Genomic DNA, 27,138 nt, shown 5'->3' with positions numbered 1-27,138 from the left:
GTGAGTTGCGAAACTATTCCACACTGTTTCAAATGAAGACCAAACTCGTAACTCAAATATTCACCTCCACGATCAGATCGTAGAAACTTTATTTTCTTGTTACGATGATTTTCCACTTCACTCTGAAATTCTTTGAACTTTTCAAATGTTTCAGACTTATGTTTCATCAAGTAGATATACCCATATCTGCTCAAATCATCTGTGAAATTCAGAAAATAACGATACACGCCGCGAGCCTCAAAACTCATCGGACCGCATACATCAGTTTGTATTATTCCAACAAGTATGTTGCTCGCTCCATTGTTCCGGAGAACGGAGTCTTAGTCATCTTGCCCATGAGGCATGGTTCGCAAGCATCAAGTGATTCCAAAAGCCCATCAGCATGGAGTTTCTTCATGCGCTTTACACCAATACGACCTAAACGGTAGTGCCACAAATAAGTTGCACTATCATTATTAAACTTATATCTTTTGGCTTCAAACTATGAATATGTGTATCACTACTATGGAGACTCAACAAAAATAGACCACTCATCAAGGGTGCATGACCATAAAAGATATTACTCATATAAATAGAACAACCATTATTCTCTGATTTAAATGAATAACCGTCTCGCATCAAACAAGATCCAAATATAATGTTCATGCTTAACGCTGGCACCAAATAACAATTATTCAAGTCTAAAACTAATCCCGAAGGTAGATGTAGAGGTAGCGTGCTGACGGAAATCACATCGACTTTGGAACCATTTCCCACGCGCATCGTCACCTTGTCCTTAGCCAATCTTCGTTTAATCCGTAGCCCCTGTTCGAGTTGCAAATATGAGCAACAGAACCAGTATCAAATACCCAGGTGCTACTACGAGCATTAGTAAGGTACACATCAATAACATGTATATCAAATATACCTTTCACTTTGCCATCCTTCTTATCCGCCAAATACTTGGGGCAGTTCCGCTTCCAGTGACCAGTCCCTTTGCAGTAGAAGCACTCAGTCTCAGGCTTAGGTCCAGACTTGGGTTTCTTCACTTGAGCATCAACTTGCTTGCCATTCTTCTTGAAGTTCCCCTTCTTCCCTTTGCCCTTTTTTTGAAACTACTGGTCTTGTTAACCATCAACACTTGATGCTCCTTCTTGATTTCTACCTCCGCAGCCTTTAGCATCGCGAAGAGCTCAGGAATTGTCTTATCCATCCCTTGCATATTATAGTTCATCACGAAGCTTTTGTAACTTGGTGGCAGTGATTGAAGAACTTTGTCAATGACACTATCAACAGCAATATTAACTCCCAGTTGAGTCAAGTGGTTGTGGTACCCAGATATTCTGAGTATATGTTCACTGACAGAACTATTCTCCTCCATTTTGCAGCTGTAGAACTTATTGGAGACTTCATATCTCTCAATCCGGGCATTTGCTTGAAATATTAACTTCAACTCCTAGAACATCTCATATGCTCCATGAGATTCAAAACGTCTTTGAAGTCCCGGTTCTAAGCCGTAAAGCATGGCACACTGAACTATCGAGTAGTCATCAGCTTTGCTTTGCCAGGCGTTCACAACGTCTGGTGTTGCTCCTACAGCGGGTCTTGCACCTAGCGGTGCTTCCAAGACGTAATTCTTCTGTGCGGCAATGAGGATAATCCTCAAGTTACGGACCCAGTCCGTGTAGTTGCTACCATCATCTTTCAACTAAGCTTTCTCTAGGAACGCATTAAAATTCAAAGGAACAGTAGCACGGGCCATTGATCTACAACAACATAGACATGCAAAATACTATCAGGTACTATGTTCATGATAAATTAAAGTTCAATTAATCATATTACTTAAGAACTCCCACTTAGATAGACATCCCTCTAATCATCTAAGTGATCACGTGATCCATATCAACTAAACCATGTCCGATCATCACGTGAGATGGAGTAGTTTTCAATGGTGAACATCACTATGTTGATCATATCTACTATATGATTCACGCTCGACCTTTTGGTCTCAGTGTTCCGAGGCCATATCTGCATATGCTAGGCTCGTCAAGTTTAACCCGAGTATTCTGCATGTGCAAAACTGGCTTGCACCCGTTGTATGTGAACGTAGAGCTTATCACACCCGATCATCACGTGGTGTCTCGGCACGACGAACTATAGCAACAGTGCATACTCAGGGAGAACACTTATACCTTGAAATTTAGTGAGAGGTCATCTTATAATGCTACCGTCATACTAAGCAAAATAAGATGCATAAAGGATAAACATCACATGCAATCAAATAAGTGATATGATATGGCCATCATCATCTTGTGCCTTTGATCTTCATCTCCAAAGCATCGTCATGATCACCATCGTCACCGGCTTGACACCTTGATCTCCAACGAAGCATCGTTGTCGTCTCGCCAACGATTGCTTCTACGACTATCGCTACCGCTTAGTGATAAAGTAAAGCAATTACATGGCGATTGCATTTCATACAATAAAGTGACAACCATATGGCTCCTGCCAGTTGCCGATAACTGTTACAAAACATGATCATCTCATACAACAATTTATATATCATCACGTCTTGACCATATCACATCACAGCAAGCCCTGCAAAAACAAGTTAGACGTCCTCTACTTTGTTGTTGCAAGCTTTACGTGGCTGCTACGGGCTTCTAGCAAGAACCGTTCTTACCTACGCATCAAAACCACAACGATTTTTCGTCAAGTGTGCTGTTTTAACCTTCAACAAGGACCGGGCGTAGTCAAACTCGATTCAACTAAAGTTGGAGAAACAGACACCCACTAGCCACTTGTGTGCGAAGCACGTCGGTAGAACCAGTCTCATGAACGCGGTCATGTAATGTCGGTCTGGGCCGCTTCATCCAACAATGTCGCCGAATCAAAGTAAGACGTTGCTGGTAAGCAGTATGACTATTATCGCCCACAACTCATTGTGTTCTACTCGTGCATATAACATCTACGCATAGACCTAGCTCGGATGCCACTATTGGGGGACGTAGTATTTCAAAATTTTGCCTACGATCACGCAAGATCTATCTAGGAGAAGCATAGCAACGAGCGGGGAGAGTGTGTCCACGTAACCTCGTAGACCGAAAGCGGAAGCGTTTAGTAACACGGTTGATGTAGTCGAACGTCTTCGCGATCCAAGTACCGAACGTACGGCACCTCCGCGATCAGCACACGTTTAGCTCGGTGACGTCCCTCGAACTCTTGATCCAGTTGAGGCCGAGGGGAGTTCCATCAGCACAACGGCATGGTGACGGTGATGGTGATGTGATCCGCACTGGGCTTCGCCTAAGCACTACGACGCTATGACCGGAGGAGCAAACTGTGGAGAGAGACGCCGCACACGGCTTGGAACAATTGTTGTATGTCCAAGGGGTGCCCTGCCCATGTATATAAATGAGGGAGAGGGAGGAGGCCGACCACCAGAGGCGTGCCAAGGAGAGGGGAGTCCTACTAGGACTCCAGTCCTAGTAGGATTCGGCCCCACCCTTTTTTCCTTCTACCGGAGGGGGAAAAGGGGAAGAAGAGGGAGTAGGAGAAGGAAAGGGGGCGCCCCCTTTCCCTAGTCCAATTCGGCCTCCTCCCTTGTGGGGGGGCGCACCAGCCTCTTGTGGGCTGGTTAGCCTCCCTCCTATGGCCCATATGGCCCATATCTTTCCCCGGGAGGCGGGGGGTTCCGGTAACCCCTTCGGTACTCCGGTATGTACCCGATACACTCCGGAAACCTTCCGATGTCCGAATACTACCTTCCAATATATCAATCTTTACCTCTCGACCATTTCGAGACTCCTCGTCATGTCCATGATCTCATCTAGGGCTCCGAACAAACTTCGGTCACCAAAACACATAACTCATAATACAAATCGTCTGACTATGAGATTGTTAGCTTAGCATAATGATCGTTTGTATTATGAGTTATGTGTTTTGGTGACCGAAGTTTGTTCGGAGTCCCGGATGATATCACGGACATGACGAGGAGTCTCAAAATGGTCGAGAGGTAAAGATTATATATTGGAAGGTAGTATTCGGACATCGGAAGGGTTCGGGAGTGTATCGGGTACATACCGGAGTACCGGAGGGGTTACCAGAACCCCCCCCCCCCCCCCGTCAAAAGATATGGGCCATAAGAGGGAGGCTAACCAGCCCAAAGGGGCTGGTGCGCCCCCCCCCCACACACACACACACACAAGGGAGGAGGCCAAATTGGACTAGGGAAAGGGGGCGCACCCCCATTTCCTTCTCCTACTCCCTCTCCTTCCCTTTACCCCCTCCGGTAGAAGGAAAAAAGGTGGGGCTGAATCCTACTAGGACTGGAGTCCTAGTAGGACTCCCCACTCCTTGGCGCTCCCCTGGTTCCCGGCCTCCTCCCTCTTCCTCCTTTATATACGTGGGCAGGGCACCCCTTGGACATACAACAATTGTTCCAAGCCGTGTGCGGCGTCTCTCTCCACAGTTTGCTCCTCCGATCATAGCGTCGTAGTGCTTAGGCGAAGCCCAGCGCGGATCACATCACCATCCACGCCATCGTACTGACGAAACTCTCCCTCGACCCTCTGCTGGATCAAGAGTTCGAGGGACGTCATCGAGCTGAACGTGTGCTGAACACGGAGGTGCCGTACGTTCGGTACTTGGATCGGTTGGATCGTGAAGACGTTCGACTACATCAACCGCGTTAACATAACGCTTCCGCTTTCGGTCTACGAGGGTATGTGGACACACTCTCCCCCTCTCGTTGATATGCATCTCCTAGATAGATCTTGCGTGATCGTAGGAATTTTTTTGAAATTGCATGCTACGTTCCCTAACACTTAATTCCTTTTGTACTATGGTTTCCCTAAATCTTAAAAACTTCATCCACACAAAACTCAACAAGAACTCATGAGATAAGTTAGTATAAATCATTGCATAAACCTTATCATTCTCTACTGTAGAAAATCACTAAAATTATAATTTGACATTTCATACTAAATGTCTCTGCATATTTAATACTCCCATCCTCAAATAGAATCATTAAACAAGCAAACATATGCAAACAATGCAAACATAGCAGCAATCTGTCTAAACAGAATAGTCTGTAAGGAAAATCCATACTTATTTAACTCAAAAAATTCTGAAATTTTACCACGCTGTAGAGAATTTGTCATAGCTTGCTGTGCAAAAAGTTTCAACATTTTATCACATTCTGACTTTCTAGGGAATTTTTGCAACAATGATAAACTTTCTGTTTTGAAACAGCAACTCATATACTTGCAAATTGAGCGCGGTGAAGGCTATCTTGACACTTTTATTGAACTAAAAGATATAAAACATGTCTCTGAATAACAGCAAGCAAATATAAACAAAAGAAAATGACGCTCCAAGCAAAACACGTATCATGTGGTGAATAAAAATATAGCCTCAAGTAAAGTTACCGATGAACGAAGACGAAAGAGGGGATGCCATCCGGGGCATACCCAAGCTTAGGCTCTTGGTTTTCTTTGAATATTACCTTGGGGTGCCTTGGGCATCCCCAAGCTTAGGCTCTTGCCACTCCTTGTTCCGTAGTCCATCGAAACTTTACCCAAAACTTGAAAACTTCACAACACAAAACTTAACAGAAAACTCGTAAGCTCCGTTAATATAATAAAAAAAATCATTCACTTTGGTACTGTCAAGACAAGATTCATAATTTTTCTCACATTATTCCTACTGTACCCTATCATTTCTATAATTTATATTAAGCAATATAAGCCATAGAAACTAGAAAACAAGCAAACTATGCATCGAAAACAGAATCTGTCAAAAACAGAACAATCTGTAACGATCTGAATTGAAATCATACTTCTGTAACTCCAAAAATCTTGAGAAATTTGGAAGTCCTAGGCAATTTGTCTATTAATCTTCTTCAAAAAGAATCAACTAAAAAGCACTCTTCTGCTAAAAATGAGAATTGTTTTCGTGAGCGCAAAAGTTTCTGTTTTTCAGCAAGATCAAATCAACTATCACCATAAGCTATCCCAAAGGCTTTACTTGGCACTTTATTGAAACAAAAGCTATAAAACATGATTACTACAGTACCTTAATCATGTGAACATGCAAAAACAGTAGGGGTAAACATTGGGTTGTCTCCCAACAAGCACTTTTCTTTAATGCCTTTCTAGCTAGGCATGATGATTTCAATGATGCTCATATAAAAGATAGGAATTGAAACATAATGGAAGCATCATGAAGAATATGACTAGCACATTTAAGTCTAACCCACTTCCTATGCATAGGTATTTTGTGAGCAAACAATTTATGGGAGCAAGAATCAACTAGCATAGGAAAGCAAAACAAGCATAACTTCAACACTTTAAACACATAGAGAGGAAAACTTGATATTATTGCAATAAGTAGAAGCATATGTTCCTCTCTCATAATAATTTTCAGTAGCATCATGAATGAATTCAACAATATAACCATCACATAAAGCATTATTTTCATGATGCACAAGCATAGGAATTTTACTACTCACCACATAAGCAAAAAAATTCTCATGAATAGTAGTGGGAGCAAACTCAACAAAATAACTAAGGCATAATCCAATTGAAAATTAAAATCAAGATGACAAGTTTCATGGTTATCATTACATCACAATAATCATCATATATAGCAACTTTATTCTCATAATCAATTGGAACCTCTTCCGAAATAGTGGATTCATCACTAAATAAAGTCATGACCTCTCCAAATCCACCTTTATCATTATTACAATAAGATTCAACACCCTCCAAAATAGTGGGATCATTACTTCCTAGAGTTGACACTCTTCCAAACCCACTTTCATCAATATAATCATCATAAATAGGAGGCATGCTATCATCATAATAAATTTGCTCATCAAAACTTGGGGGAGAAAAAATATCATCTTCATCAAACATAGCATCCCCAAGCTTGTGGCTTTGCATATCATTAGCATCATGAATATTCAAAGAATTCATACTAACAACATTGCAATCATGCTCATCATTCAAAGATTTAGTGCCAAACATTTTAATGCATTCTTCTAACACTTTGGCAAAATTACCAGATCCTTATTTTCATGAAAGACATTAAAAAGATGATGCATATGAGGCAACCTCAATTCCATTTTTTTATAGTTTTCTTTTATAGAATAAACTAGTGATAAAACAAGAAACTAAAAGATTCGATTGCAAGATCTAAAGATATACCTTCAAGAAGTCACCTCCCCGGCAACGGCGCCAGAAAAGAGCTTGATGTCTAGTACTCAGCCTTCTTCTTGTAGACATCGTTGGGCCTCCAAGTGCAGAGGTTTTTAGGACAACAGGAAATTTCCCTCAAGTGGATGACCTAAGGTTTATCAATCCGTGGGAGGCGTATGATGAAGATGGTCTCTCTCAAACAACCTTGCAACCAAATAACAAAGAGTCTCTTGTGTCCCCAACACACTCAATACAATGGTAAATTGTATAGGTGCACTAGTTCAGCGAAGAGATGGTGATACAAGTGCAATATGGATGGTAGATATAGGTTTTTGTAATCTGAAAATATAAAAACAGCAAGGTAACAAGTGATAAAAGTGAGCGAAAACGGTATTGCAATGCTTTGAAACAAGGCCTAGGGTTCATACTTTCACTAGTGCAAGTTATCTCAACAATGATAACATAATTAGATCATATAACAATCCCTCAGTGTGCAACAAAGAGTCACTCCAAAGTCACTAATAGCGGAGAAAAAATGAAGAGATTATTGTAGGGTATGAAACCATCTCAAAGTTATTCTTTCTGATCGATCTATTGGGCTATTCCTATAAGTGTCACAAACATCCCTAGAGTTCGTACTAAAATAACACCTTAAGACACACATCAACCAAAACCCTAATGTCACCTAGATACTCCAATGTCACCACAAGTATCCGCGGGTTTGATTATACGATATGCATCACAAAATCTTAGAGTCATCTATTCAAACCAACACAAAGAACTTCAAAGAGTGCCCCAAAGTTTCTACCGGAGAGTCAAGACGAAAACGTGTGCCAACCCCTATGCATAAGTTCACAAGGTCACAGAACCCGCAAGTTGATCACCATAACATACATCAAGTGGATCACGTCAATATCCCATTGTCACCACAGATAAGCAAATGCAAGACATACATCAAGTGTTCTCAAATCCTTAAAGACTCAATCTGATAAGATAACTTCAAAGGGAAAACGCAATCCATTACAAGAAGGTAGAGGGGGAGAAACATCATAAAATCCAACTATAATAGCAAAGCTCGCGGTATATCAAGATCGTGCCAAATCAAGAACACGAGAGAGAGAGAGAGAGAGAGAGAGAGAGAGATCAAACACATAGCTACTGGTACATACCCTCAGCCCCAAGGGTGAACTATCCCTCCTCATCATGAAGAGCGCCGGGATGATGAAGATGGCCACCGGTGATGATTCACCCCTCCGGCAGGGTGCCGAAATAGGGTCCTAATTAGTTTTCGTGGCTATAGAGGCTTGCGGCGGCGGAACTCCCGATCTAGGTTCTGCTCTGGAGGTTTGGGAATATATAAGAGGTGTTGGCGTCGAGAACAAGTCAGGGGGGTCCACGAGTCAACCACAAGGTCAGAGGGCGCGCCTTAGGGGGTGGGAGCACCCTCCACCCTTGTGGATGACTCGGGACTCTTCTGGCCCAACTCTTTTGCTTCGGGGGCTTCTTTTGGTCCAAAAGTAATCTCCGTAAATTTTCAGGTCAATTGGACTCAGTTTGACATTCCTTTTCTGCGAAACTCAAAAACAAGGAAAAAAAACTGGCACTGGGCTCTAAGTTAATAGGTTAGTCCCAAAAATCATATAAAATAGCATATAAATGCATATAAAACATCCAAGATAGATAATATAATAGCATGGAACAATAAAAAATTATAAATACGTTGGAGACGTATCACTTGCACCAGCGAGCCATTCTTGCAACTAAGTGGAAATGGCACTTTGGGACCCACTCACCTCCGGTGGAATGGCTACAATGGCAGCCTTCTCCAACCAAAGCACCTTCTAGAACTGTTTGGAGTGCGGGCAACCCCAAAACCGGTGTAGATGGATTTTCTCTCTGCCACATGCTGCATAGAACACGCCCCCTTTGATTCTCCTACAGTGCAGTTCGGCTGCGACTACTAGCCCGTTCCTCAACCGTCCAGGTATGGATCTTTGCCTTATTCAAAGCATTTGTACCCTATAGTGCCAGCCAACCCTTGTGTTCTTTGAGCGAGGATGAACTGCTCGGTCGTCCGTCCTTCACCCCGTTGATGCTCATTCGCTAATGGTACGCCGACTTGATAGTAAAGTGGCCATTCTTTGTGAAACAAGGAGACCTCCTGAACAAGGTGGTGGATGCAAAAGATTATGGCATCTCTAAATGCATTCATCAAATGGTGGCCCCCATTTGTCCGCGAACATGTTAGGACATGGTTGTGCATATCCCTCTTGTACGGACAAGATGGCATCACCCAGAGAGTCCTCATATTACCATGTCATTTGACAAACATAAGGGTAGCCTAAAACACTGATGCAACACAACATCTGGGTGGGGAGTTACATGTAGTCTCATGATGGCAAAAGAAAAAGGGAAGGAGATTGAGGAGCAACTGCAGAACAATGGGTAGGAGAAGTGGTGGGAGAATAAGCGTGGATAAGAGAGGGAAGAAAAGAGAGACAGAAAGAAAGGGCGGAATATTGGAAATTAAAGGGCCGGAAAGGGAGGAGATTTTTTTAAAAAAATGTATGTCTGTGTAGAAAATATTTAAAAACTTAACTATGTTTCCACAAGAAGGGCCTAAAATTCGTACAGCGTCTGAAACAATTCAAATGAAAAGGTTTGCCGAGTGCCTCTGAAATAACAGTGGCAAAGATGAACATAGTGTACTGACGGCTTAAAACATCTCAAAGGACATTATGTTCGATGATAACACATGCAACTATCAATTAAAAATCATGAATTTAAGGTGAATAAACAAAAATAAAAGGAAAAAACAAAAGAACGAACATAAAACCAAAAAAAGATAACAAATTCAAGAAAGGGAAAAACAAAAATTTGGTCAGAAGCTTCTACAAGCAATACAAAATCGGTCAAGCAATATGAAGGAGCTATTTTTCTTCTTGATCTAGTTGTGCTTTAGCAAATCTGGCCTATTGGGGAAAGGGAGTACTGGAGATGCTCTTACACAAACCTAGCCAGGATCGTGCCGCGCGGACCGGCATGTGCATGGAATTTTGGCCCGGCACATGCCTCTCATGGCACGTGATTAAAAGTGTCGGTCCAGCCTTCGACCTGCCATGGAACAAGGCCGATCTAAACGCCAGGCCTTAAGACAACCCTTTTATTTGTGGGCCGGCATGACCCGACATGGCATGCGCCCGTCCGGCTTGTAACTAGTTATTTTTCTATATTTTTTATTTTTTTGCATTTCTTAACTTTTGGAGATTTTTCCCTATATTATTTTTGAATTTTTTAGATTCTTCTGTAGTTTTTACTACTGTCTCTGTTTCTTTTTAGTCTATATATAAGATTTGTCTTAAGTAAAACGTAGTGAAGTTTGACTAAGATTATAGGAAAAAATATCAACATTCACAATATAAAATCAATATCATTAGATGCATCATTGAATTAATTTTCATATTATATATCTCCAGTATTATAGATGTTGATAATTTTGTATATAAATTAAAGTTTATGAAGTTTGACTTAAGAAAAATCTTATATGCAAAGTAAAAAAGAAACGGAGGGAATACTTTTTTAGATTTTTTTTTGTTCAAACATAAACCTGAAAAGCTAAAAATGACGAAGGCCATTTTTTTTTTGAGTAACACAACGAGGGCCAGCTGTGCAGCCGTGCCGGCCCGGGCTTTATAACTGGTGCGCCTGGCCCAATCCCCGTGGCCAGGCCTTCGGGCCGCACGACCCTTTTACATGAGCCGTGCCATGCCAGGCCCTTTTACAGGCGGCCCGGCCCACGTGACCCTTTTACACCACCTGCTTCATTCGCTCAAAAAGAAAAGAAAAAACACCACCCGCTTCAACGCCGTCAAATCGACTTCCGCCCACAATCCCTAAAAAGAACTTGCGCCCACCAAATCACGCGTTCCCCACTCCGTTCCCCTCATGTCCAGCGCCGGCGACCCCGCCGGTGCGGCGGCCGCGGCGGCGCCAAACCCGTCGGTGCGCGCCCCGAGGCTGCCCCGCTGGACGCGGCAGGAGATACTGGTGCTCATCGAGGGCAAGCGCATGGTTGAAGTCCGCGGCGGCGCGCGCGGCGGGAGGGGGCGCCTGGCGGCGGCGGCGGCCGGGGCAACCGGGGAAGGGGCGGCGGCGGCGCTGGAGCCCAAGTGGGCCGCGGTCGCGGAGTACTGCCGGCGGCATGGCGTGGAGAGGGGGGCCGTGCAGTGCCGGAAGCGGTGGAGCAACCTCGCTGGGGACTGGAAGAAGATAAAGGAGTGGGAGCGGGCGGCCGCCGGCGCGCGGGAGCCCTCGTTCTGGGCCATGCGCAACGACGCGAGGCGGGAGCGCCGGCTCCCTGGGTTCTTCGACCGCGAGGTGTACGGCATACTCGAAGGTCGAGGTCGGGGAGTCGTCGCCGGCAGCAGCTCCGGCGGTGATGCCGCCATGGAGGAAGTAGGGGTGGTGCGCATGGAGGAGGATGGTGAGGAGGAGGAGACGGGGGAGGAGGAGGAGGAGAGAGGGAAGGGGAAGGAGGTGGCAGTGGCAGTGGAGACCGTGTTTGACAGTGGCCGGCCCGCCGGGGAGGAGGTCCTCTTCTCGGAGGACGAAGAGGAGGAAGATGCTGAGACGCCAGAGGCGACGCCGGCACCACCGCCGGCGGTCATCGCCTTGCCGATTTCGGAGAATTCGGAGGCATCAAGGCAACAGAGCGCACAGCAAGGCACAACAAAAGGCGGGCAAGGAGGGCATCAAGGCAGCACCAAGACAGCAGGCTCACCGACACTGCAGCAGAGCGGGCAGAAGAGACGGCGAACCGGCGACGACGGTGAGCCCAGAGCAGAAGGCATGGCAGACAAGCTGCTGGAGATCCTAGAGCGGAACAGCCAGCTCGTGGCGGCGCAGCTGGAGGCGCAGAACCTGAACTCGGAGCGCGACCGGGAGGAGAGGAGAGAGCAGGCCAACAGCCTCGCCGTCGTGCTCGGCAGGCTCGCCGATGCTCTTGGCAGGATCGCCGATAAGCTCTAGCTACCTGGACTGGAGCTGCATGCCTGGACAGAAGAAGTTGGGTGTACAGATTGGTATAGGAGGATGATTACTCTCCTGGCATTTGATTCCTTTTTCTCTTTGTGATGAACTTGTTCCGGAATTCGGTCCGGAAGGGTGGGGGATTTATCATGTACTGTATGTAGGGTAATATAAGGTTATATATAATATATATACTGTCATTCAGGTGATCTGATTCTGAACTAGAGAGATCTTGATTGTGTATTGCGTCTTGTGCTGAAATGGAAATATGTATCTTTTGCTGAGTACAAAAATTGTTTCTAAGCTTATTTGCCCTGTCACAAGTGTGTGGGATATCATCAACCCAAAATGTTTCCTATGCAATAGGGATTTCGAAGACTTCGGGCATCTGTTTTTTCAAGTGCAAATTAGTGAAGCAAGTGTGGAGAGAATGTGGATTGGAAGAACAAAGGGTGATCCTTAGCTCCAAAGTAAATTAATGCTAGAGGTATGATGGAATGCAAGGAATCTGCAGCATGAAGGAGGACAGAATTTGCATTATAGTGTTGTTGATGTGGACATGGTGGAATGAACTCGACAAAATCCAGAGAAGGGGAAAACGCAAAAATTTCTGGAGAAGTAGCGTGGATGACGATCAAACACCAGACAGCGGAGTTCCTGGAAATATCAGTTCCAGGCTGCGGGTGAAGCACTTGCGATCGCCAGCGAGTCGGGAATGGGCAAGGTGCTCCTGGAAACTGGTGATATGGAGTTGAAGCAGGGTATGGAAGCTGAGAGCTCTAGTTCGTCGCCCCTGTGTGCGATTTTTCAAGACGTGAAGGCTTTTGCTACACTTCATTTTCTGAATTTCAAAAGTCTTGTACTGCCCAAGAACATGTAATGATATTGCTCATGACCTTTCAGGTTTCAGCAATGGTTTCCATATGCCTGATGTAACGGCTCTGTGCCTGATGTAATGTCTTTATTGAAGAGCAATTTAGCTCTTTGATGTAATCTCTTATTGGAGAGCAATTTAGCTCTTTCTATTAGTTGTTTACATGCTTAGGCATTAAAAAAACATCAGCCAACCAAATTGGCCATTTGGAGCTACAAGGCCACAGAAATTACTTGGAACTTGCAAGACAGTATCCATCAATCAATATCAGTACTCCACACGCTACTCCATATATAACTAACCAAATTTCCGGTTCGACGACAACTTGTACAAGAGCTTACAGTAAAAATAGTGCTACAAACATTACAGAGGCACACCATAAAGGCTTCAAGTCCAGTTACAGCAGCACTCAACAACTCAACACAGGATTACAAACCGCATAGGTACAGCTACTCCGTCAGGTGAAGAAAAATGGTAAAGAACAACAGATCGGATCAGAATCCCCGCAAGGCATGTGAACCGAGCATCTATCTACATATCACAAGGTGAGGTGAGCCGAGCTGAGCCTCACGAGGTTGGCATCAATGTGGCACCAACCAGAGGGCTCCGAAATAGACGACTGGAGTGAGGCCGAACTGGTTCAGGCATGAGGCTGCGCTCTGGATAAGCCATGGTGACTTTCAGGTGGTGGCGGTGGTGTTGGGGGTGTGGGCAGCTCCGGCCTGCTGTAGAACACCGTCGTGATGAACCCGGTGGCAGGGGAGCCCACGGACGACCGCACCCAACCGTTCGGTCCTTTGTCCAGATAGCAGTCCGTTATGTCATGCAGGGTGATTGCTGGGTCCACTTTCTTGCCAGCGCACATCAACTCCACCTGCAAGCACACCATAGGTCGATACATATGAAAAATATTGAAAGCTATCACTTGCTAGGAGGTTTTGATGAGCCGAGACAATGCTTCTCTTATTCTATACATGTAAAGCGGTGGCATGCACTCTGTTGCTGCATGCCCAAATGGGATTTATGATTACGCCCAAAAGAGGCAAAAGGATGTCCGACACAAATTCGGACTGCAAGCTGGGAACAATAATTTGAGTTTTTTCTCAGGTCTAGCTTATCACTGGCACTGGGAGAAGGGAAAACATACCTCAGCTTCACTTGAAAGATTGAGTTTCTGCACAAGGTACTTTTGTATGAAGGAAGCAGGCAATTCAACATCCCTAGGTCAATGTGATAAAGGCGCAAGTTAGCACAAACTTAACATATTGTGTTTGTACATGAAACAGTAGCCTGGATAACTCACTTGATCCTCAAAAAATTTGTAGGTAGCTGTGGTAAAGGAGGTTGTCCCTTCCTGAAACAAATGAAAACACCAAAAGCATGATTTCTGTGTTTCCTTCAAAACGTACAATAAACGTCATAAGAGAAGTCTAGTGCTTCTTACTGGTCAAAAGCAGCCACTAGATAGAACCATAATGCTCGCAGTCTTCTCTTTTTCCTAGGTTGTTTTGCCTTGAATATTTTCTTTTTCCCCTTCAGAGGGAACACTTTCTTGCTTCCAGTCTTCTTCACTAGATTCTCCTTTCTTGTCGGGTATTCCTTAGACTCCAACAAGCGTTTCAAGAGGCTAGCCTTTGCTTCATTGGAAGGAGCACCATGCTCTGGATCACCAGACATGATTCCAGTTCTATTGTCCTCTTCGGAACCTGATTTGAGAGATTTTTTACTTTTACCAACTCTAATATGAGAGGCCAAAGGTTTCCATCCTCCAACTTTCTTTGTTGCATCTTTACTGCCCTGCAAGGTAGAATACTGCATATAAATCATGTAAAGCATGAAAAGAATAATTAACCATATATGACTTATATATTCAAAAAGAGTGAAACCCAAACAAAAATAGACCAATACATACATTGCAGGGTCTGAAGGGTGTGGACAATACTTCCCTTACAAACAGTTATAGCATTTGATGCATGCATAAATGACATTAAGTTTCCAACACAAATTTAACGGCATTGTGCATCATATGTGTATAGAAAACTAATAAGAGTTCAAGACGAACACAAAGACCGTGTTGTGCATCTATCCTAATGTCACCAACCGATACGTACGTGTGTACACACCGTAAATCTCACCAAGGTTGATTGAAAAGAGTCAACTAAATCGATGTTAGTATGATCCCTTACACAGTCGATGTTGATGCTACTCAATAACGACCTATATGATTAAACAAGAAAACCTCAGATGCACATAAACACTTCAGGTACCAAACAAACAAAGGATCAAAGGGCCTCATGTTCTATTCATTTAGCATACCAGAAATGCAATGTATAAAGAAGTGCCCAGAACCAAGATGTGCCCAAGAGAATAAAGTCAACCGACATGTTTTAGCCCCAAAGTAGTCACATAGTGCTGCTACGAAATTACAGCCTTCAGATTAAAACAAAAGCTACATACCAAAGACAAGCTGCGTAAGCACGAAGCTTTTGTTCTCCTCTTTGTAAGGCATTTCTGTATAGACACCCGAGGACCATGGACTGTCAGTGAAGATAGAGATCGTTCTTTTCTCTTGACAGGTGATTCGACCGGTGATATGGCTTCTTGGTCCACAACCTTCCGTCTTTTAGAAGGAAATATCTTTGACCTCACATATTGTAGGCTGTGATCAACTCTGAACAGAAAATTGATTGACATGAACCATAAGCTTAAGTTGTTTATTAAAAAACAGACAATAACGTCTGCTTGTGATATGTAGGTTGAGACAAACCTGAGTTTCTCCTCTGGAGCACAGCCTAAATCAATGTTGCAAGTAGGGCAGTAGCAGATCTCCTTATCGATGAACTCCTTAGATATGCACTTTCTGCAAACTGATCAAAGGTATAAATCAATGGCTGAAGCACAAAAATGGAAGAACCAATTAAGATTGTACAGATAATTTCTGAAGGGCTGTTTTTTACAGTAACCTTAAAAGGCTCAAACACACAGAAATCTAAGAAGAATAGCTGAAAATGCTCACTCCTTTCCAAAGATAGATGACGAACTGCTTTGCAATCACCAATACGCAACTTTAACCATTATTTTTTAGGGAAATACAAGTAATATATTACAAAAAAGTTATTATTGTGAAACTAATTTTCATGACAATCAAATGGTCTCGTCTACACCTAACCAGCCTAAATAATTTTTCCTGACAACTAATGAAGCTGAAGATGCCATAGAGGATCCACCAATCACAATCTGTCTACATTTCCAGTAACTTTCTTTACAGTTAGCTGGTGACCTCACTGTCTCCTTGTTTTTTTATTAAAGATAATACTCACACGAACAATTTTCCTATGACGCAGTACTGTAAAATTCTATGGGAGATAAAAGTCTTTATCATCCACTCCATTGACCGCCACCAAAATGCTTCCATTTTGTCCTAATCACAATTAAAAAATTATATGACAGAGAAAAGTACGCATTTCAAACCTAAACAGGTTTATTTAATGAAATGTACCTAATGACCTCAGTTTGTTCGCTGAAAATTTTAACCCTTCCCGGTGCCCCGACAGGCTCATGACCAACCAAAACAAAATAGCACCTAAGCCTCCTATAACGACAAATCCCTAACAAGCATTCAAGTAACTATTAAGCCTGAAACAATGTCAGCACCAACATGGCCCTGACACCGTTGATCACCAAGACAGATGAGAAGGGCTGCCATGGCAGCGAAACAGAAGCAAGGTGTCTGGAGAGGCCGGAGACGTATGCGGATGGAAGTGGCTGACAGTGGGACCGGGTGCAAGGGGTCAGCGCCTGACAAAGGGGCCCAGGCAGAGGGTTAGGTGAGCAGCGTGCATGTGTGAGCTGGTGTCGAGCTGGGGTGAGTTGTAGCGGTATTGATATAAACAGTGGGAATCTCTCTGTAGTGGTATCGAAGAAATGAAATAGAATCTATTTTCTCCCTGGTCTCTCTTCTTCTTCCTCCCCAAGCTATCTTCTCCCTCACCTGACCGCTATTTACCAGATCTCAACGATCCATGGCTATCACAGTTGGTATTCAGAGCTTCATTCGGTCAGTGCGCGCTTCCATATTCTCTTGATTGTGTGCTAAAATCCTGCAGAAGGTTGTGGATCGCCCTCGGGCTTGATCTATGTAATTCCCGAAGCGGGTTCACCGATTCGGGGCGGGGATCGCGACGGCGCCGTCCAAGCCAAGTGCTCAGGCAAGGCAAGTGTTGTCCTCCATGGAAGCATTTGAGGAGAGGTTGATGAAGGAGCTGGAGTCGCTCAAGTTCGTCAGGGACAATATGGAGGGGATCGACGCGATCTCGGCTAGGCTGGACGTTCTGGATAGGCGGATGGAAGAGCAAACAGGGCGCATCGACGCGGTGCAGGCTAAGGTAGATCTCACCATGAACTCCCTGGCGGACGTAAGGCAGGACCAAATGGCTGCGGCAAGGGTGGCCAAGTCGGCCGCAATTCCAAGCTCGCCAGGGGCTACAGGGCAGGAAGGGATCATTCAATCGCCACCACCTCGTCCCCCTCTTCCACCCTTACAGATTCCTCGGCCGGCTACATTTCAGTATCAGCCCGACATGGCTCGAGGAGAAGATATGCAGTTGTCTGCTCGCCGAAGCTGGATGCCCAAGATGAATTTCCCCAAATTTGATGGTACGGACATGCAAATCTGGCTGGATGGTTGTGATGCTTACTTTGCCCTGTATGATATTCCAGAGAATTTCAAAGTCACTTCAGCAACTCTGCATTTGGAGCGTGATGCAGCTCACTGGTATCATGCATTCAAACTGTCAGTCAGATGGGTGTATTGGGTGAGTTTCAGAGAGGCTGTGCTCGCAGAATTTGATGTGAATGTGCATAGAGAAACAATGAGGACCCTGCTTCTTCTGAAACAGAAGGGAACTGTTGAGGAGTGCAAAAGGGAGTTACTGCAATTAGTGTATCAGGTCAAGCTATATAAGCCAGCAGTTAGTGACACATTTTTGGTAACCAGATTTATGTTAGGGCTTAAGGAGGAGCTCAAGGGAGCTGTAGAGATACAATTTCCCATCACCATAGCTGCTGCAGCAGCTTTTGCAATGGTGCAGGAAGCCACATTGGCTAGACAAAAAAACAGCAAATTTCAGTCTAAAGCAACCTTCAGCAAACCAGGGAACAGAATAAGCACTGGGTCTGGAGAATTGTGGAAGGCAAGGCAGTTGAAGGAGTACAGAAGGGCAAATGGGTTAAGTTTTGGTTGTGGAGAAAATTTTGCTCCAGGGCATGTTTGTGTGCAGAAGCCAGCTGGTCCAGCCTAAGCTATGGCCATCACCACAGATCAACAAGACAATGCACAGATATCTGATAACATATTGGATGCTCTAGCAGTGCAAGAAGCCATTGAGGAGGAACTGTTGCTGTTTGTTAATGCCCTGTCAGGAGCTGAGCACCCAAAAACAATCAGATTCAGAGCTCTAGTGGGTAAAAGTTGTGCTGTCCTGTTAGATTCTGGCAGTACACATAGTTTTATTGATGCAGCTGTTGTGCCTAGAATAGCAGCAGAGACCAAACAGTTACCCACTCCTTTAACTGTCAAGGTGGCTAATGGGGAAACTCTTGCATGTTCATCTGAAGTTCCTGCTCTAACTTGGTGGTTACAGGGCAATACCTTTACTTATGCTGCTAAAGTGGTGGAGCTGGGAGGCTATGACATTATTTTGGGCATGGATTGGTCGGAACAATGGGGTCCCATGACCTGCCATTGGAAGGAAAAGTGGATTGAGTTTCAGTGCCAAGAAAAGATGGTCAAACTGCAGGGAATTCAAACTAACCAACAGTCTGAACTGAAGGAAATGTCTATGGATCAGGTTGTCAAATGTTACAAAGGGAATGACATATGGGCCACTGCTATTTTATTTCCACAAGACAAGACCCAACCAGAAGAGCCTCCTGCAGAAGTACAGCAACTGTTGCAATCCTTCTCTAATGTGTTCCAAGAACCAACAGGCCTGCCTCCTGTCAGAGCCCTAGACCATACCATCCACCTTATTCCAGGAGCCACTCCAGTAAATTGTAGACCTTACAGATACTCTCCTCTGCAAAAGGATGAGACTGAGAAGCAAGTGAGCAAAATGCTAGCTGAAGGGTTGATCGCACCAAGCATGGGTCCCTTTGCTATCACAAACAAGTTGCCTACAGCCTGCTGGCAAACCATAATTCATCTGATTTCACTTGGATCACTGACCATGCTCAGAATCTCACTGTCCTTCGAGCACCCAATCACTCATGTTATCTCCTGAATGGGCGAAACACTCGCGAAAAGCATGAGCCGCAAACCCATACTTGCGGTCCTGGGGAATTGGTAGAAGTTAGCCTCTCCGAGACAAGCTAACAGAGCATGTATATACTGAAGCTACCACCTTTCCACATCAGACATTCAGACGAGCATACCTGCTGCATATATAACCTCTATAACCCATACAACGAAGCAAATGGCAACGAAAACGCCAATTCTCTGACGAGACAGCCAACGCATCCACCTTCCACGCGCAGCACCCAGAACAGCACACAAATCGCAGCGCGTGGGAAAGTATGGACGCACGCCGCCACCTTTCCACGCATCGCCTCGGACGCGCCGGGGCCAGGGGTCACCGCGGCGGGCGCAGATTTGGCGCGCGGAACGGCCGGAGCAAGCGGCCGCCTTCCACGCTATAATTCGGCCACATCGCGCTACGGTCGCAAGCGAGAGAGCAAGAAAAAAACCGTGGAGCGGGGAGGGAGCGGGAGCGGTGGGGGGAACTCACAGGTGTGGAGGCACTCGGTGATGGTGGCGGCGTCGCGGAGCAGGCGGCGGCAGAGGGGGCAGGTCAGGCACGCCACCAGGGCCGCGCGCTTCACCATCACGACGCCCGCGCCCCCGCCCCCGACCCCGCCGTCTCCTCCCGCCCCTCCGCCGGACGGCGCGGGGCACGCCAGCACGGCGTTCTGCATGCCGGCCGGCGAGGGCCTCCCTCGCAGCTCCGCCTTTCTCCCCGGAGCGGACCGGACGCGAGCACGACCGGACGGAACCCCCCTCGGTCGCTCCCTCGTCCCTCCTCTGCGACAGCGACAGTGACGGCCGCTGTGTTGAATGTCGATCGATCCCAGGCGACGTGTCGGCCGAGGTCTAGGTCGCCGTGGACCCAGCCCACTCGCTCCCGCCCTGGCCCGAGCCCACCAGCCCATCCACCGCCCACCGCCGGCCCGGCCCATGAGCCCGCAGTCATCGAGCCTTAACCACTCGCGTGGCGTGAATGCTTCACGTGGAGCACACTAATCCACACTCCCAGATCTGGAAGCCTCGGTGACCGCACGCCTCCCACCCACCCACGCGCCGCCCCGCCGCGCCGGAGCGCCGCCATGGAGGAGAGCGAGACCCAGCGCTGGGCGTCGCTGATGCCGGAGCTCGTCGACCGCATCGCCAACCTGCTTCTCGACGCCGCCGACGTCGACTGCTACATGGCCCTCCGCGCCGTCTGCCACAGCTGGCGCGCGGCGACCGCCGACCCGGGGGGCACGCTGGACCCGCGCTTCCGGCCGCGCGGCTGGGTCATGCTCGACTACCCGTCCCACGGCGTCGACGCGCGCCTCCTCGTCAACACCGCCACGGGCCGCTTCCACGGCCGGCGCATGCCCATCCTCCGCGCCTACTTCGTCGTCTCCGTCACCGCCGACGGGCTGCTCGTGCTGGCCGCCAGGGACCCGCCCCACGCCGCCTGCGTGCTCCACCCCTTCACCGGCCACGTGGTCCGCTTCGCAGCCCGCATGCGCGCCCACGTGCTCGCCGCCGCCGTCTCCGGCTCGTCCCCGCCCTACCTCGTCCTCTACTGCCAGGACACCATGAAGCTCTACCGGGCCAGCCCCGACAGCAAGGAGTTCGTCAGGTACAAGAAGAGGTACGCGTACCCTCTGGTCAGGAAGGCCGTCCAGGGCCTCGTCGCCGTCGACGGCCACCAGGGGCATCTGCCGCCGCTCCCGGCCGCGCTGGTCGCCAAGATCGCCGATCTGATGAGCCCTTTCAACGACGTGCCCGCCGACGTGCCCGCCGAGGAGATCGACACCGCCTCCTGGAAGCGCTGCTTCGTGGTGGAGTCCGCCGGGGAAACGCTGGTCGTCTTCAAGCTGGAGAGCCGCGTGGAGGTCTTCAAGATGGACATGGCCGCAAGCACGCTCGAGCGCATCAAGAGCATCGGCAGCCGCGCCATCTTCGCCGGCGGCTGTCACAGGTGCGTCTGCCTCGACGCCGACAAGTTCCCGTCCATCGAAGCCAACTGCGTATACTTCACGGACCGTCTGGGCTCGGAGTCCACCGACGTGTACCAGCTGAGCGACGGGGAGCAGTGTGAGAGCGTGGTGATGAGCGCTGCAACCGGAGACGCGCCGTCCGTGAACCTGAACCTGCCGGCCTTCCTGTGCCATCCTATGACCGCGCACCCGTTCACCATCATCCAGCTGCTCTCCATCTACACTTTCAACATGCAGTCTGGTCAGGTGACCCAGGTCGTGGAGGAGGAAGACCGTATCCTTGAGAAGCTCCGGACTGGTGAAATGTCCTTCTCTGACCTTCTCCGGTCCTGTCAAGCGGATTCCGATGCCGACGATTGAGCCAAGATTGATTCAGCATAGATACCGACGAAGATCGTATTTTGTCAAGCTTCATATGGTTAATCCATTGCAGTGTGTGTACTTTTGGTTTCACTGTCGTGGTTTCTTGAATGTTCTGTTGATGAGCCTTAAAACGTGTATCAATGCAATGCACCGTCTCTTTTACTTATGCAAGCTTTCTCGTGGTAATTCAATCTGGTGACCTGGCGATACAAGTGTATATCATGTTCATGCCAGTTTTGGGAGGAGATAAAGCTTACTTATTGAAGTGGTAATTAACTTGTTTTCAGTCTTTCTTTTCATTATCTGTTTGTGCTTACGTAGCCTCGGTCTTCCTCTATTGTTTCCCTAAATCTCTATCATGCTCTCTCTACCTTTCTTTCCTGAGGAGTGCTATACATTTGACGAATTGTCTTCCGATATTGCTCGCACGACTGTGAGCCATGCATCACCCTTTTATCAGAGCATCTCCAACAGCTGCGCTACATGTCGCGCCCCGTTCGCCTGGTTTTGCGCGGCCGCCAGCGCTGGCTCCAACAACCGCGCTAAAATGCAGCGCGCAAAAAATTTCGTCGAACACGTTGTGCGCGTCGGCCGCCGGCTCAACGAGTGAGCTCGTCGGCGCTTCGGTAGCCGCCGCGCCTGTCACACGCCCTGCAAGCTTCTTCCTCCTCGCCTTCGAGGTGCCGGAGCCGTCCGCCGCCTTGTTCTTCTTCGCCGATGCCTTGCCCTTCTTCGGTCGCGCCGCATTGGGGAGCTTTGAGGGGGGCGCGGCGGCTCGGGCCGGCGCCGGCGCGACGCCACCCGCTGCCGAGGTCATCCGCGGCGGCATGAAGAGGCCGCGCGCGAGGCCGGTGGTCGGAGGAGCTCCAGCGGAGGCGAGGCCAACGCCCCCCCCCCCCCCCCCCGCGCGCGCGCTAGGGTTTGCGGCGGCGGTGGACGGGTCGCGGCTATAGGATGGGATGAGCGGGGTGCTAGCGCGTGCGTCCATGGGGTGCAGTTCGCCGGCGCCGGCGCGCACGGGGCGTAGGAGGCGGAGAGGAGAGAGTGCGGCGCGAGCGCTCGAGTGTGCCGAGCGCGAAAGCGGGCGCTCCAAATACACCGCGCGAGATAGCGAATCGACAGCGACCCAACTCCTTATACCGCGCGCGCGGTTATTGCGCGCCCGCTGGAGACACCCGGCGGGTTGCGCGCGCTAAAATGGCCAAATTTGCGGCGCAGAGCTTGTTTAGCGCGGCTGTTGGAGATGCTCTCAGACGTGGGACACAAATCTGACGATGCAATGGGAGTGTCGGATGGAAATCGGACAGGAAATGTCGTACCTGAAGCTTCTTCTTTCTTTTCTCTATCTTTGTCTACTGTCTTGTTTCCTGAGAAAATACCTTTTGCATTCATTAGTGCTTATTCACTTGTTCAAAATCTATTGTCAAACTACCAACATTTTCCTGACAGCACCCACTTACTGTAGCTGACATCGTAAACGCTGACATTTCTTCCCGCAAAAAAAAAACGCTGACATTTCTTAGGATCTTTGTTGATTTATAAGTAGGTCATGCTCAATATTGTCTTGCCGCAACACACCATGATATTCAATGATGACCAAAAATGCTTAGAGAATACTCCCTCTATCCCAAAATGTAAGATCAATTTTGGATGGTGTCAAAAAATTTGGGACGGAGGGAGTACATTTGAATAGCCAATGGTCCCGGTTTCACAGAGTAAATAGCATAAGGCTACTACTTTACGGGCTAGGGTTTCAAAAAACTACCAAATTTGTTTTTTTCTCTGATAACTACCAAATCGGGGGTCGGCTGTTTCAAAAAACCCAAATCATCGAGTTCTTACCAGTTGATCACAATTATGACAATTAGGTCCCAAGATAGTCGTTTGTTTGACCGTCACTTTGACTGTTAACTTACATGTGGGTCACGTACGTCAGCTTCCTCTTCCTCTCCTTTCCTTTCCTCTCCTCCTGTCTCCTCTGACCTCTTCCGAGCCAGTAGTCAGCGACCCTCTCCCCTCCGAGCTGGCCATCCTTTCCTCCCTCCCAAGCCAGCAACAACCCTTCCCTTCCCTCCCTAACCTCTCCATGGCTGTGGTCGGAGCTCGCTGGAGATCGCCAGAGCTCTTGGTGTTAGATGTGCCGCCGAGGAGGCATACCAGAGGCCGGCCTGGACCGCGACGGGGGTCCCCGCTTCGCGCCGCCTAGAGACTCCGCCATGCGCCACGGGGCTCTGGCCCGGGTCGCCGCGCCTCCTCCCGCTCCTCGACGTCGTCGCGGGCTCCGGCGTGGCCTTGGACCTGCAGGACATGCTCCGGCGCTTCTACTTCGACAACGTCTGCGGCGTGGCATTCGGCGTCGAGAGCTCCACTCTGCTCAAGCTCGAGGCAGGGGATTGCGGCAGTCGGAGGCACGAGGCATTCTTCGTGGCGTTCGACGACGCCGTCGAGATCTCCTTCGCGCGGCGGGTGGAGTGCGGCGGTCGGCGGTGACCTTGCCGGCGATGGCGGAGGGCTGCTGGCCGACGACCGTCACGACGGCTGCTGGCGCACGGCTGCTACCTCTTGAGCACTGCGTTGGTTTTCCCTTGAAGAGGAAAGGGTGATGCAGCAAAGTAGCGTAAATATTTCCCTCAGTTTTTGAGAACCAAGGTATCAATCCAGTAGGAGGCCACGCACGAGTCCCTCGCACCTACACAAACAAATAAATCCTCGCAACCAACGCAATAAAGGGGTTGTCAATCCCTTCACGGTCACTTACGAGAGTGAGATCTGATAGAAATGATAAGATAATATTTTTGGTATTTTTATGATAAAGATGCAAAGTAAAGAACGCAAAAATAAAAACGTGCCAGAAATAGCTTGTTGTCGGGAGATTAATATGATGGAAAATAGACCCGAGGGCCATAGGTTTCACTAGAGGCTTCTCTCGAGAGCATAAGTATTACCGTGGGTGAACAAATTATTGTTGATCAATTGACAGAATTGAGCATAGTTATGAGAATATCTAGGTATGATCATATATATAGGCATCACGTCCGAGACAAGTAGACCGACTCCTGCCTGCATCTACTACTATTACTCCACACATCGACCGCTATCCAGCATGCATCTAGAGTATTAAGTTCAAAAGAACAGAGTAACGCTTTAAGTAAGATGACATGATGTAGAGGGATAAAGTCATGCAATATGATATAAACCCCATCTTGTTATCCTCGATGGCAACAATACAATACGTGCCTTGCTGCCCCTACTGTCACTGGGAAAGGACACCGCAAGATTGAACCCAAAGGTAAGCACTTCTCCCATTGCAAGAAAGATCAATCTAGTAGGCCAGACCAAACTGATAATTCGAAGAGACTTGCAAAGATAACCAATCATACATAAAAGAATTCAGAAAAGATTCAAATATTTTTCATAGATAAACTTGATCATAAACCCACAATTCATCGGTCTCAACAAACACACCGCAAAAGAAGATTACATCGAATAGATCTCCACAAGAGAGGGGGAGAACATTGTATTGAGATCCAAAAGGAGAGAACAAGCCATCTAGCTAATAACTATGGACCCGAAGGTCTGAGGTAAACTACTCACACATCATCGGAGAGGCTATGGTGTTCATGTAGAAGCCCTCCGTGATCAATGCCCCCTCCGGTGGAGCTCCGGAAAAGGACCCAAGATGGGATCTCATGGGTACAGAAGGTTGCGGCGGTGGAATCAGGTTTTTGGCTCCGTATCTGGTAGTTTGGGGGTACGTAGGTATATATCACTACAAAAAAATACACTTCCGTGATGATACGTGTTTGTCACAGTAGGTCGCGTTTTTTGTCATGCATGTACATCCATGACAAATTTATGACAGAATCAAGATAGTCATACCTGTGCTGTCGTAGAAGTGTTCCATGACATTACCAAAATTATCATCACGGAAGTGTCCATTTCCATGACGATAAATCGCGCGTCACAGAAGTGCTTTCGTCAAGGGTGACCGACACGTGGCATCCACCGTAACGGAACGCCGTTAAGCTATCGGGTCGGGTTTTGGATCCGATAACCCGTTAACAGCCCCGACCAATGGGGATTTTCCACGTGTAAAATCATCATTGGCTGGAGGAGACACGTGTCAGGTCCGCGTTGGCACAGGTGTCACTCATCCAATGGGCGAGACGCGCCTATGATATGTTGACACGTGGACCGGCCCATCAAGTTTAAATGGGCCGGCCCAACTGAAGGCCCACAAGATTTTGCGGACCATAATGGGCCGGCCCAGCTAAAGGCCCACGAGATTTTGCGGACCATAATGGGCTGGCCCAGCTAAAGGCCCACAAGATTTTGCGGGCCATAATGGGCCGGCCCAGGTAAAGGCCCACAAGATTTTTGTGTGCCATAATGGGCCGGCCCAGGTAAAGGCCCACAAGATTCTTGCGGATCATAATGGGCCGGCCCAGCTAAAGGCCCACGAGATTTCGCCGACATTAATGGGCCGGCCCAGCTGTAGGCCCACAAGATTTTGAGGACCCTAGTAGGCCGGCCCATTAACTGGCTGCCATGTTTTGGGCCAAATGCCGGCCCATATTTGATCCGGTCCATTAATGGCCTGCCACGCTCCGGGCCTAATAGTGGCCCATATGAGATCCGGCCCGTTAAAAGCCTACCACGTTCTGGGCCAAATTACGGCCCAGATCAGGTCCGGCCCTTTAAGAGGCTTTGGGCTCAATTATGGCCCATATCAGATTCGGCCCGTCAACTGGACACTATGCTTTTGGGCCCACTTGCTAAAGGCCCACTTAGTAATTCGGCCTGATATTAGTTTTGGCCTGTTAAGGGCCCGTTTAACATTTCGGCCCTATATTAATTTCGGCCTGTTAAAAGCCCGTCATATAGTTGGGCCTAACTACGGCCCGGTTTGCATCCGGCCTGCTCGCAGCCGATATCTGATTGGGCCAAACAAGGACCGAGACAATTTTGGCCTGTTAAAAGCCCGTGATTTGATTCGCACAATCATGGGCCGGGGTTCATTTCGGGCTGCTGCCGGCCCGTGAGCTGTTCGGCACGTTTCAGGCCCAACCTACATCGTGATTGCATGACGGCCCGATTATGTACCGTAATTTTACGGTTTGGCCGGTTTACTGCGAAGACAGGATATATATACAGTAAAATAACTGCAGCATCGTGAATAAGAAAAAACCTAGACTATACAATAAAGAAATTACGGCATATTACATCCACTGGGCATCAAAGTTCGCCACTATGATAATAAAGCACAAGCAGACAGCAGATTACATACACTGGGCATCAAAGATCGCCACCAGTGCAAATAAACACGCCGACAAAATAATATACAAAACCGACAGCACTTCAATAGAGTTCAAGAAAGGTTAGCCCTGCTGGGGAGCTGCAGCGCAAGCAGCTGAGCAAGATGATGAGACT

General features: G+C 47.6%; 2 protein-coding genes across 2 annotated transcripts; one reads left to right on the top strand and one right to left on the bottom strand.

The window, feature by feature from the left end:
- Nucleotides 1-11,051: 11,051 nt before the first annotated feature.
- On the top strand, nt 11,052-12,434 carry LOC123125775 (trihelix transcription factor ASR3-like). Its single transcript, XM_044546233.1, has one exon. The coding sequence runs from the start codon at nt 11,124-11,126 to the stop codon at nt 12,204-12,206; it is 1,083 nt and encodes a 360-aa protein (XP_044402168.1). The 5' UTR covers nt 11,052-11,123; the 3' UTR covers nt 12,207-12,434.
- A 903-nt stretch (nt 12,435-13,337) lies between these two features.
- On the bottom strand, nt 13,338-20,205 carry LOC123123229 (E3 ubiquitin protein ligase DRIP2). The gene is made up of 7 exons (XM_044543701.1): nt 19,866-20,205; nt 15,848-15,947; nt 15,538-15,751; nt 14,525-14,877; nt 14,384-14,434; nt 14,228-14,300; nt 13,338-13,954 (listed from the first exon to the last, which is right to left on the bottom strand). Exons 1-7 carry the CDS (start codon nt 20,050-20,052, stop codon nt 13,721-13,723), a joined length of 1,212 nt encoding a protein of 403 aa, XP_044399636.1. The 5' UTR covers nt 20,053-20,205; the 3' UTR covers nt 13,338-13,720.
- Nucleotides 20,206-27,138: the final 6,933 nt, after the last annotated feature.

This window comes from Triticum aestivum, chromosome 5D (genome assembly GCF_018294505.1).
Source record: "Triticum aestivum cultivar Chinese Spring chromosome 5D, IWGSC CS RefSeq v2.1, whole genome shotgun sequence".
In the NCBI taxonomy this organism is placed as follows: Eukaryota; Viridiplantae; Streptophyta; class Magnoliopsida; order Poales; family Poaceae; genus Triticum; species Triticum aestivum.
Note: the sequence above shows the minus strand (reverse complement) of the source record. Positions and strands in the feature narration are given on the sequence as shown.

What these genes read in the sequence shown, in the direction of transcription:
- LOC123123229 (XM_044543701.1), bottom strand. Translation starts at nt 20,052, where the DNA reads ATGCAGAACGCCGTGCTGGCGTGCCCCGCGCCGTCCGGCGGAGGGGCG. An exon ending in GCTTACGCAGCTTGTCTTTG is followed by an intron (nt 14,878 to 15,537) that starts GTATGTAGCTTT and finishes TCTACCTTGCAG; the next exon opens with GGCAGTAAAGATGCAACAAA. An exon ending in ACAAATTTTTTGAGGATCAA is followed by an intron (nt 14,301 to 14,383) that starts GTGAGTTATCCA and finishes ACATTGACCTAG; the next exon opens with GGATGTTGAATTGCCTGCTT.
- LOC123125775 (XM_044546233.1), top strand. Translation starts at nt 11,124, where the DNA reads ATGTCCAGCGCCGGCGACCCCGCCGGTGCGGCGGCCGCGGCGGCGCCA.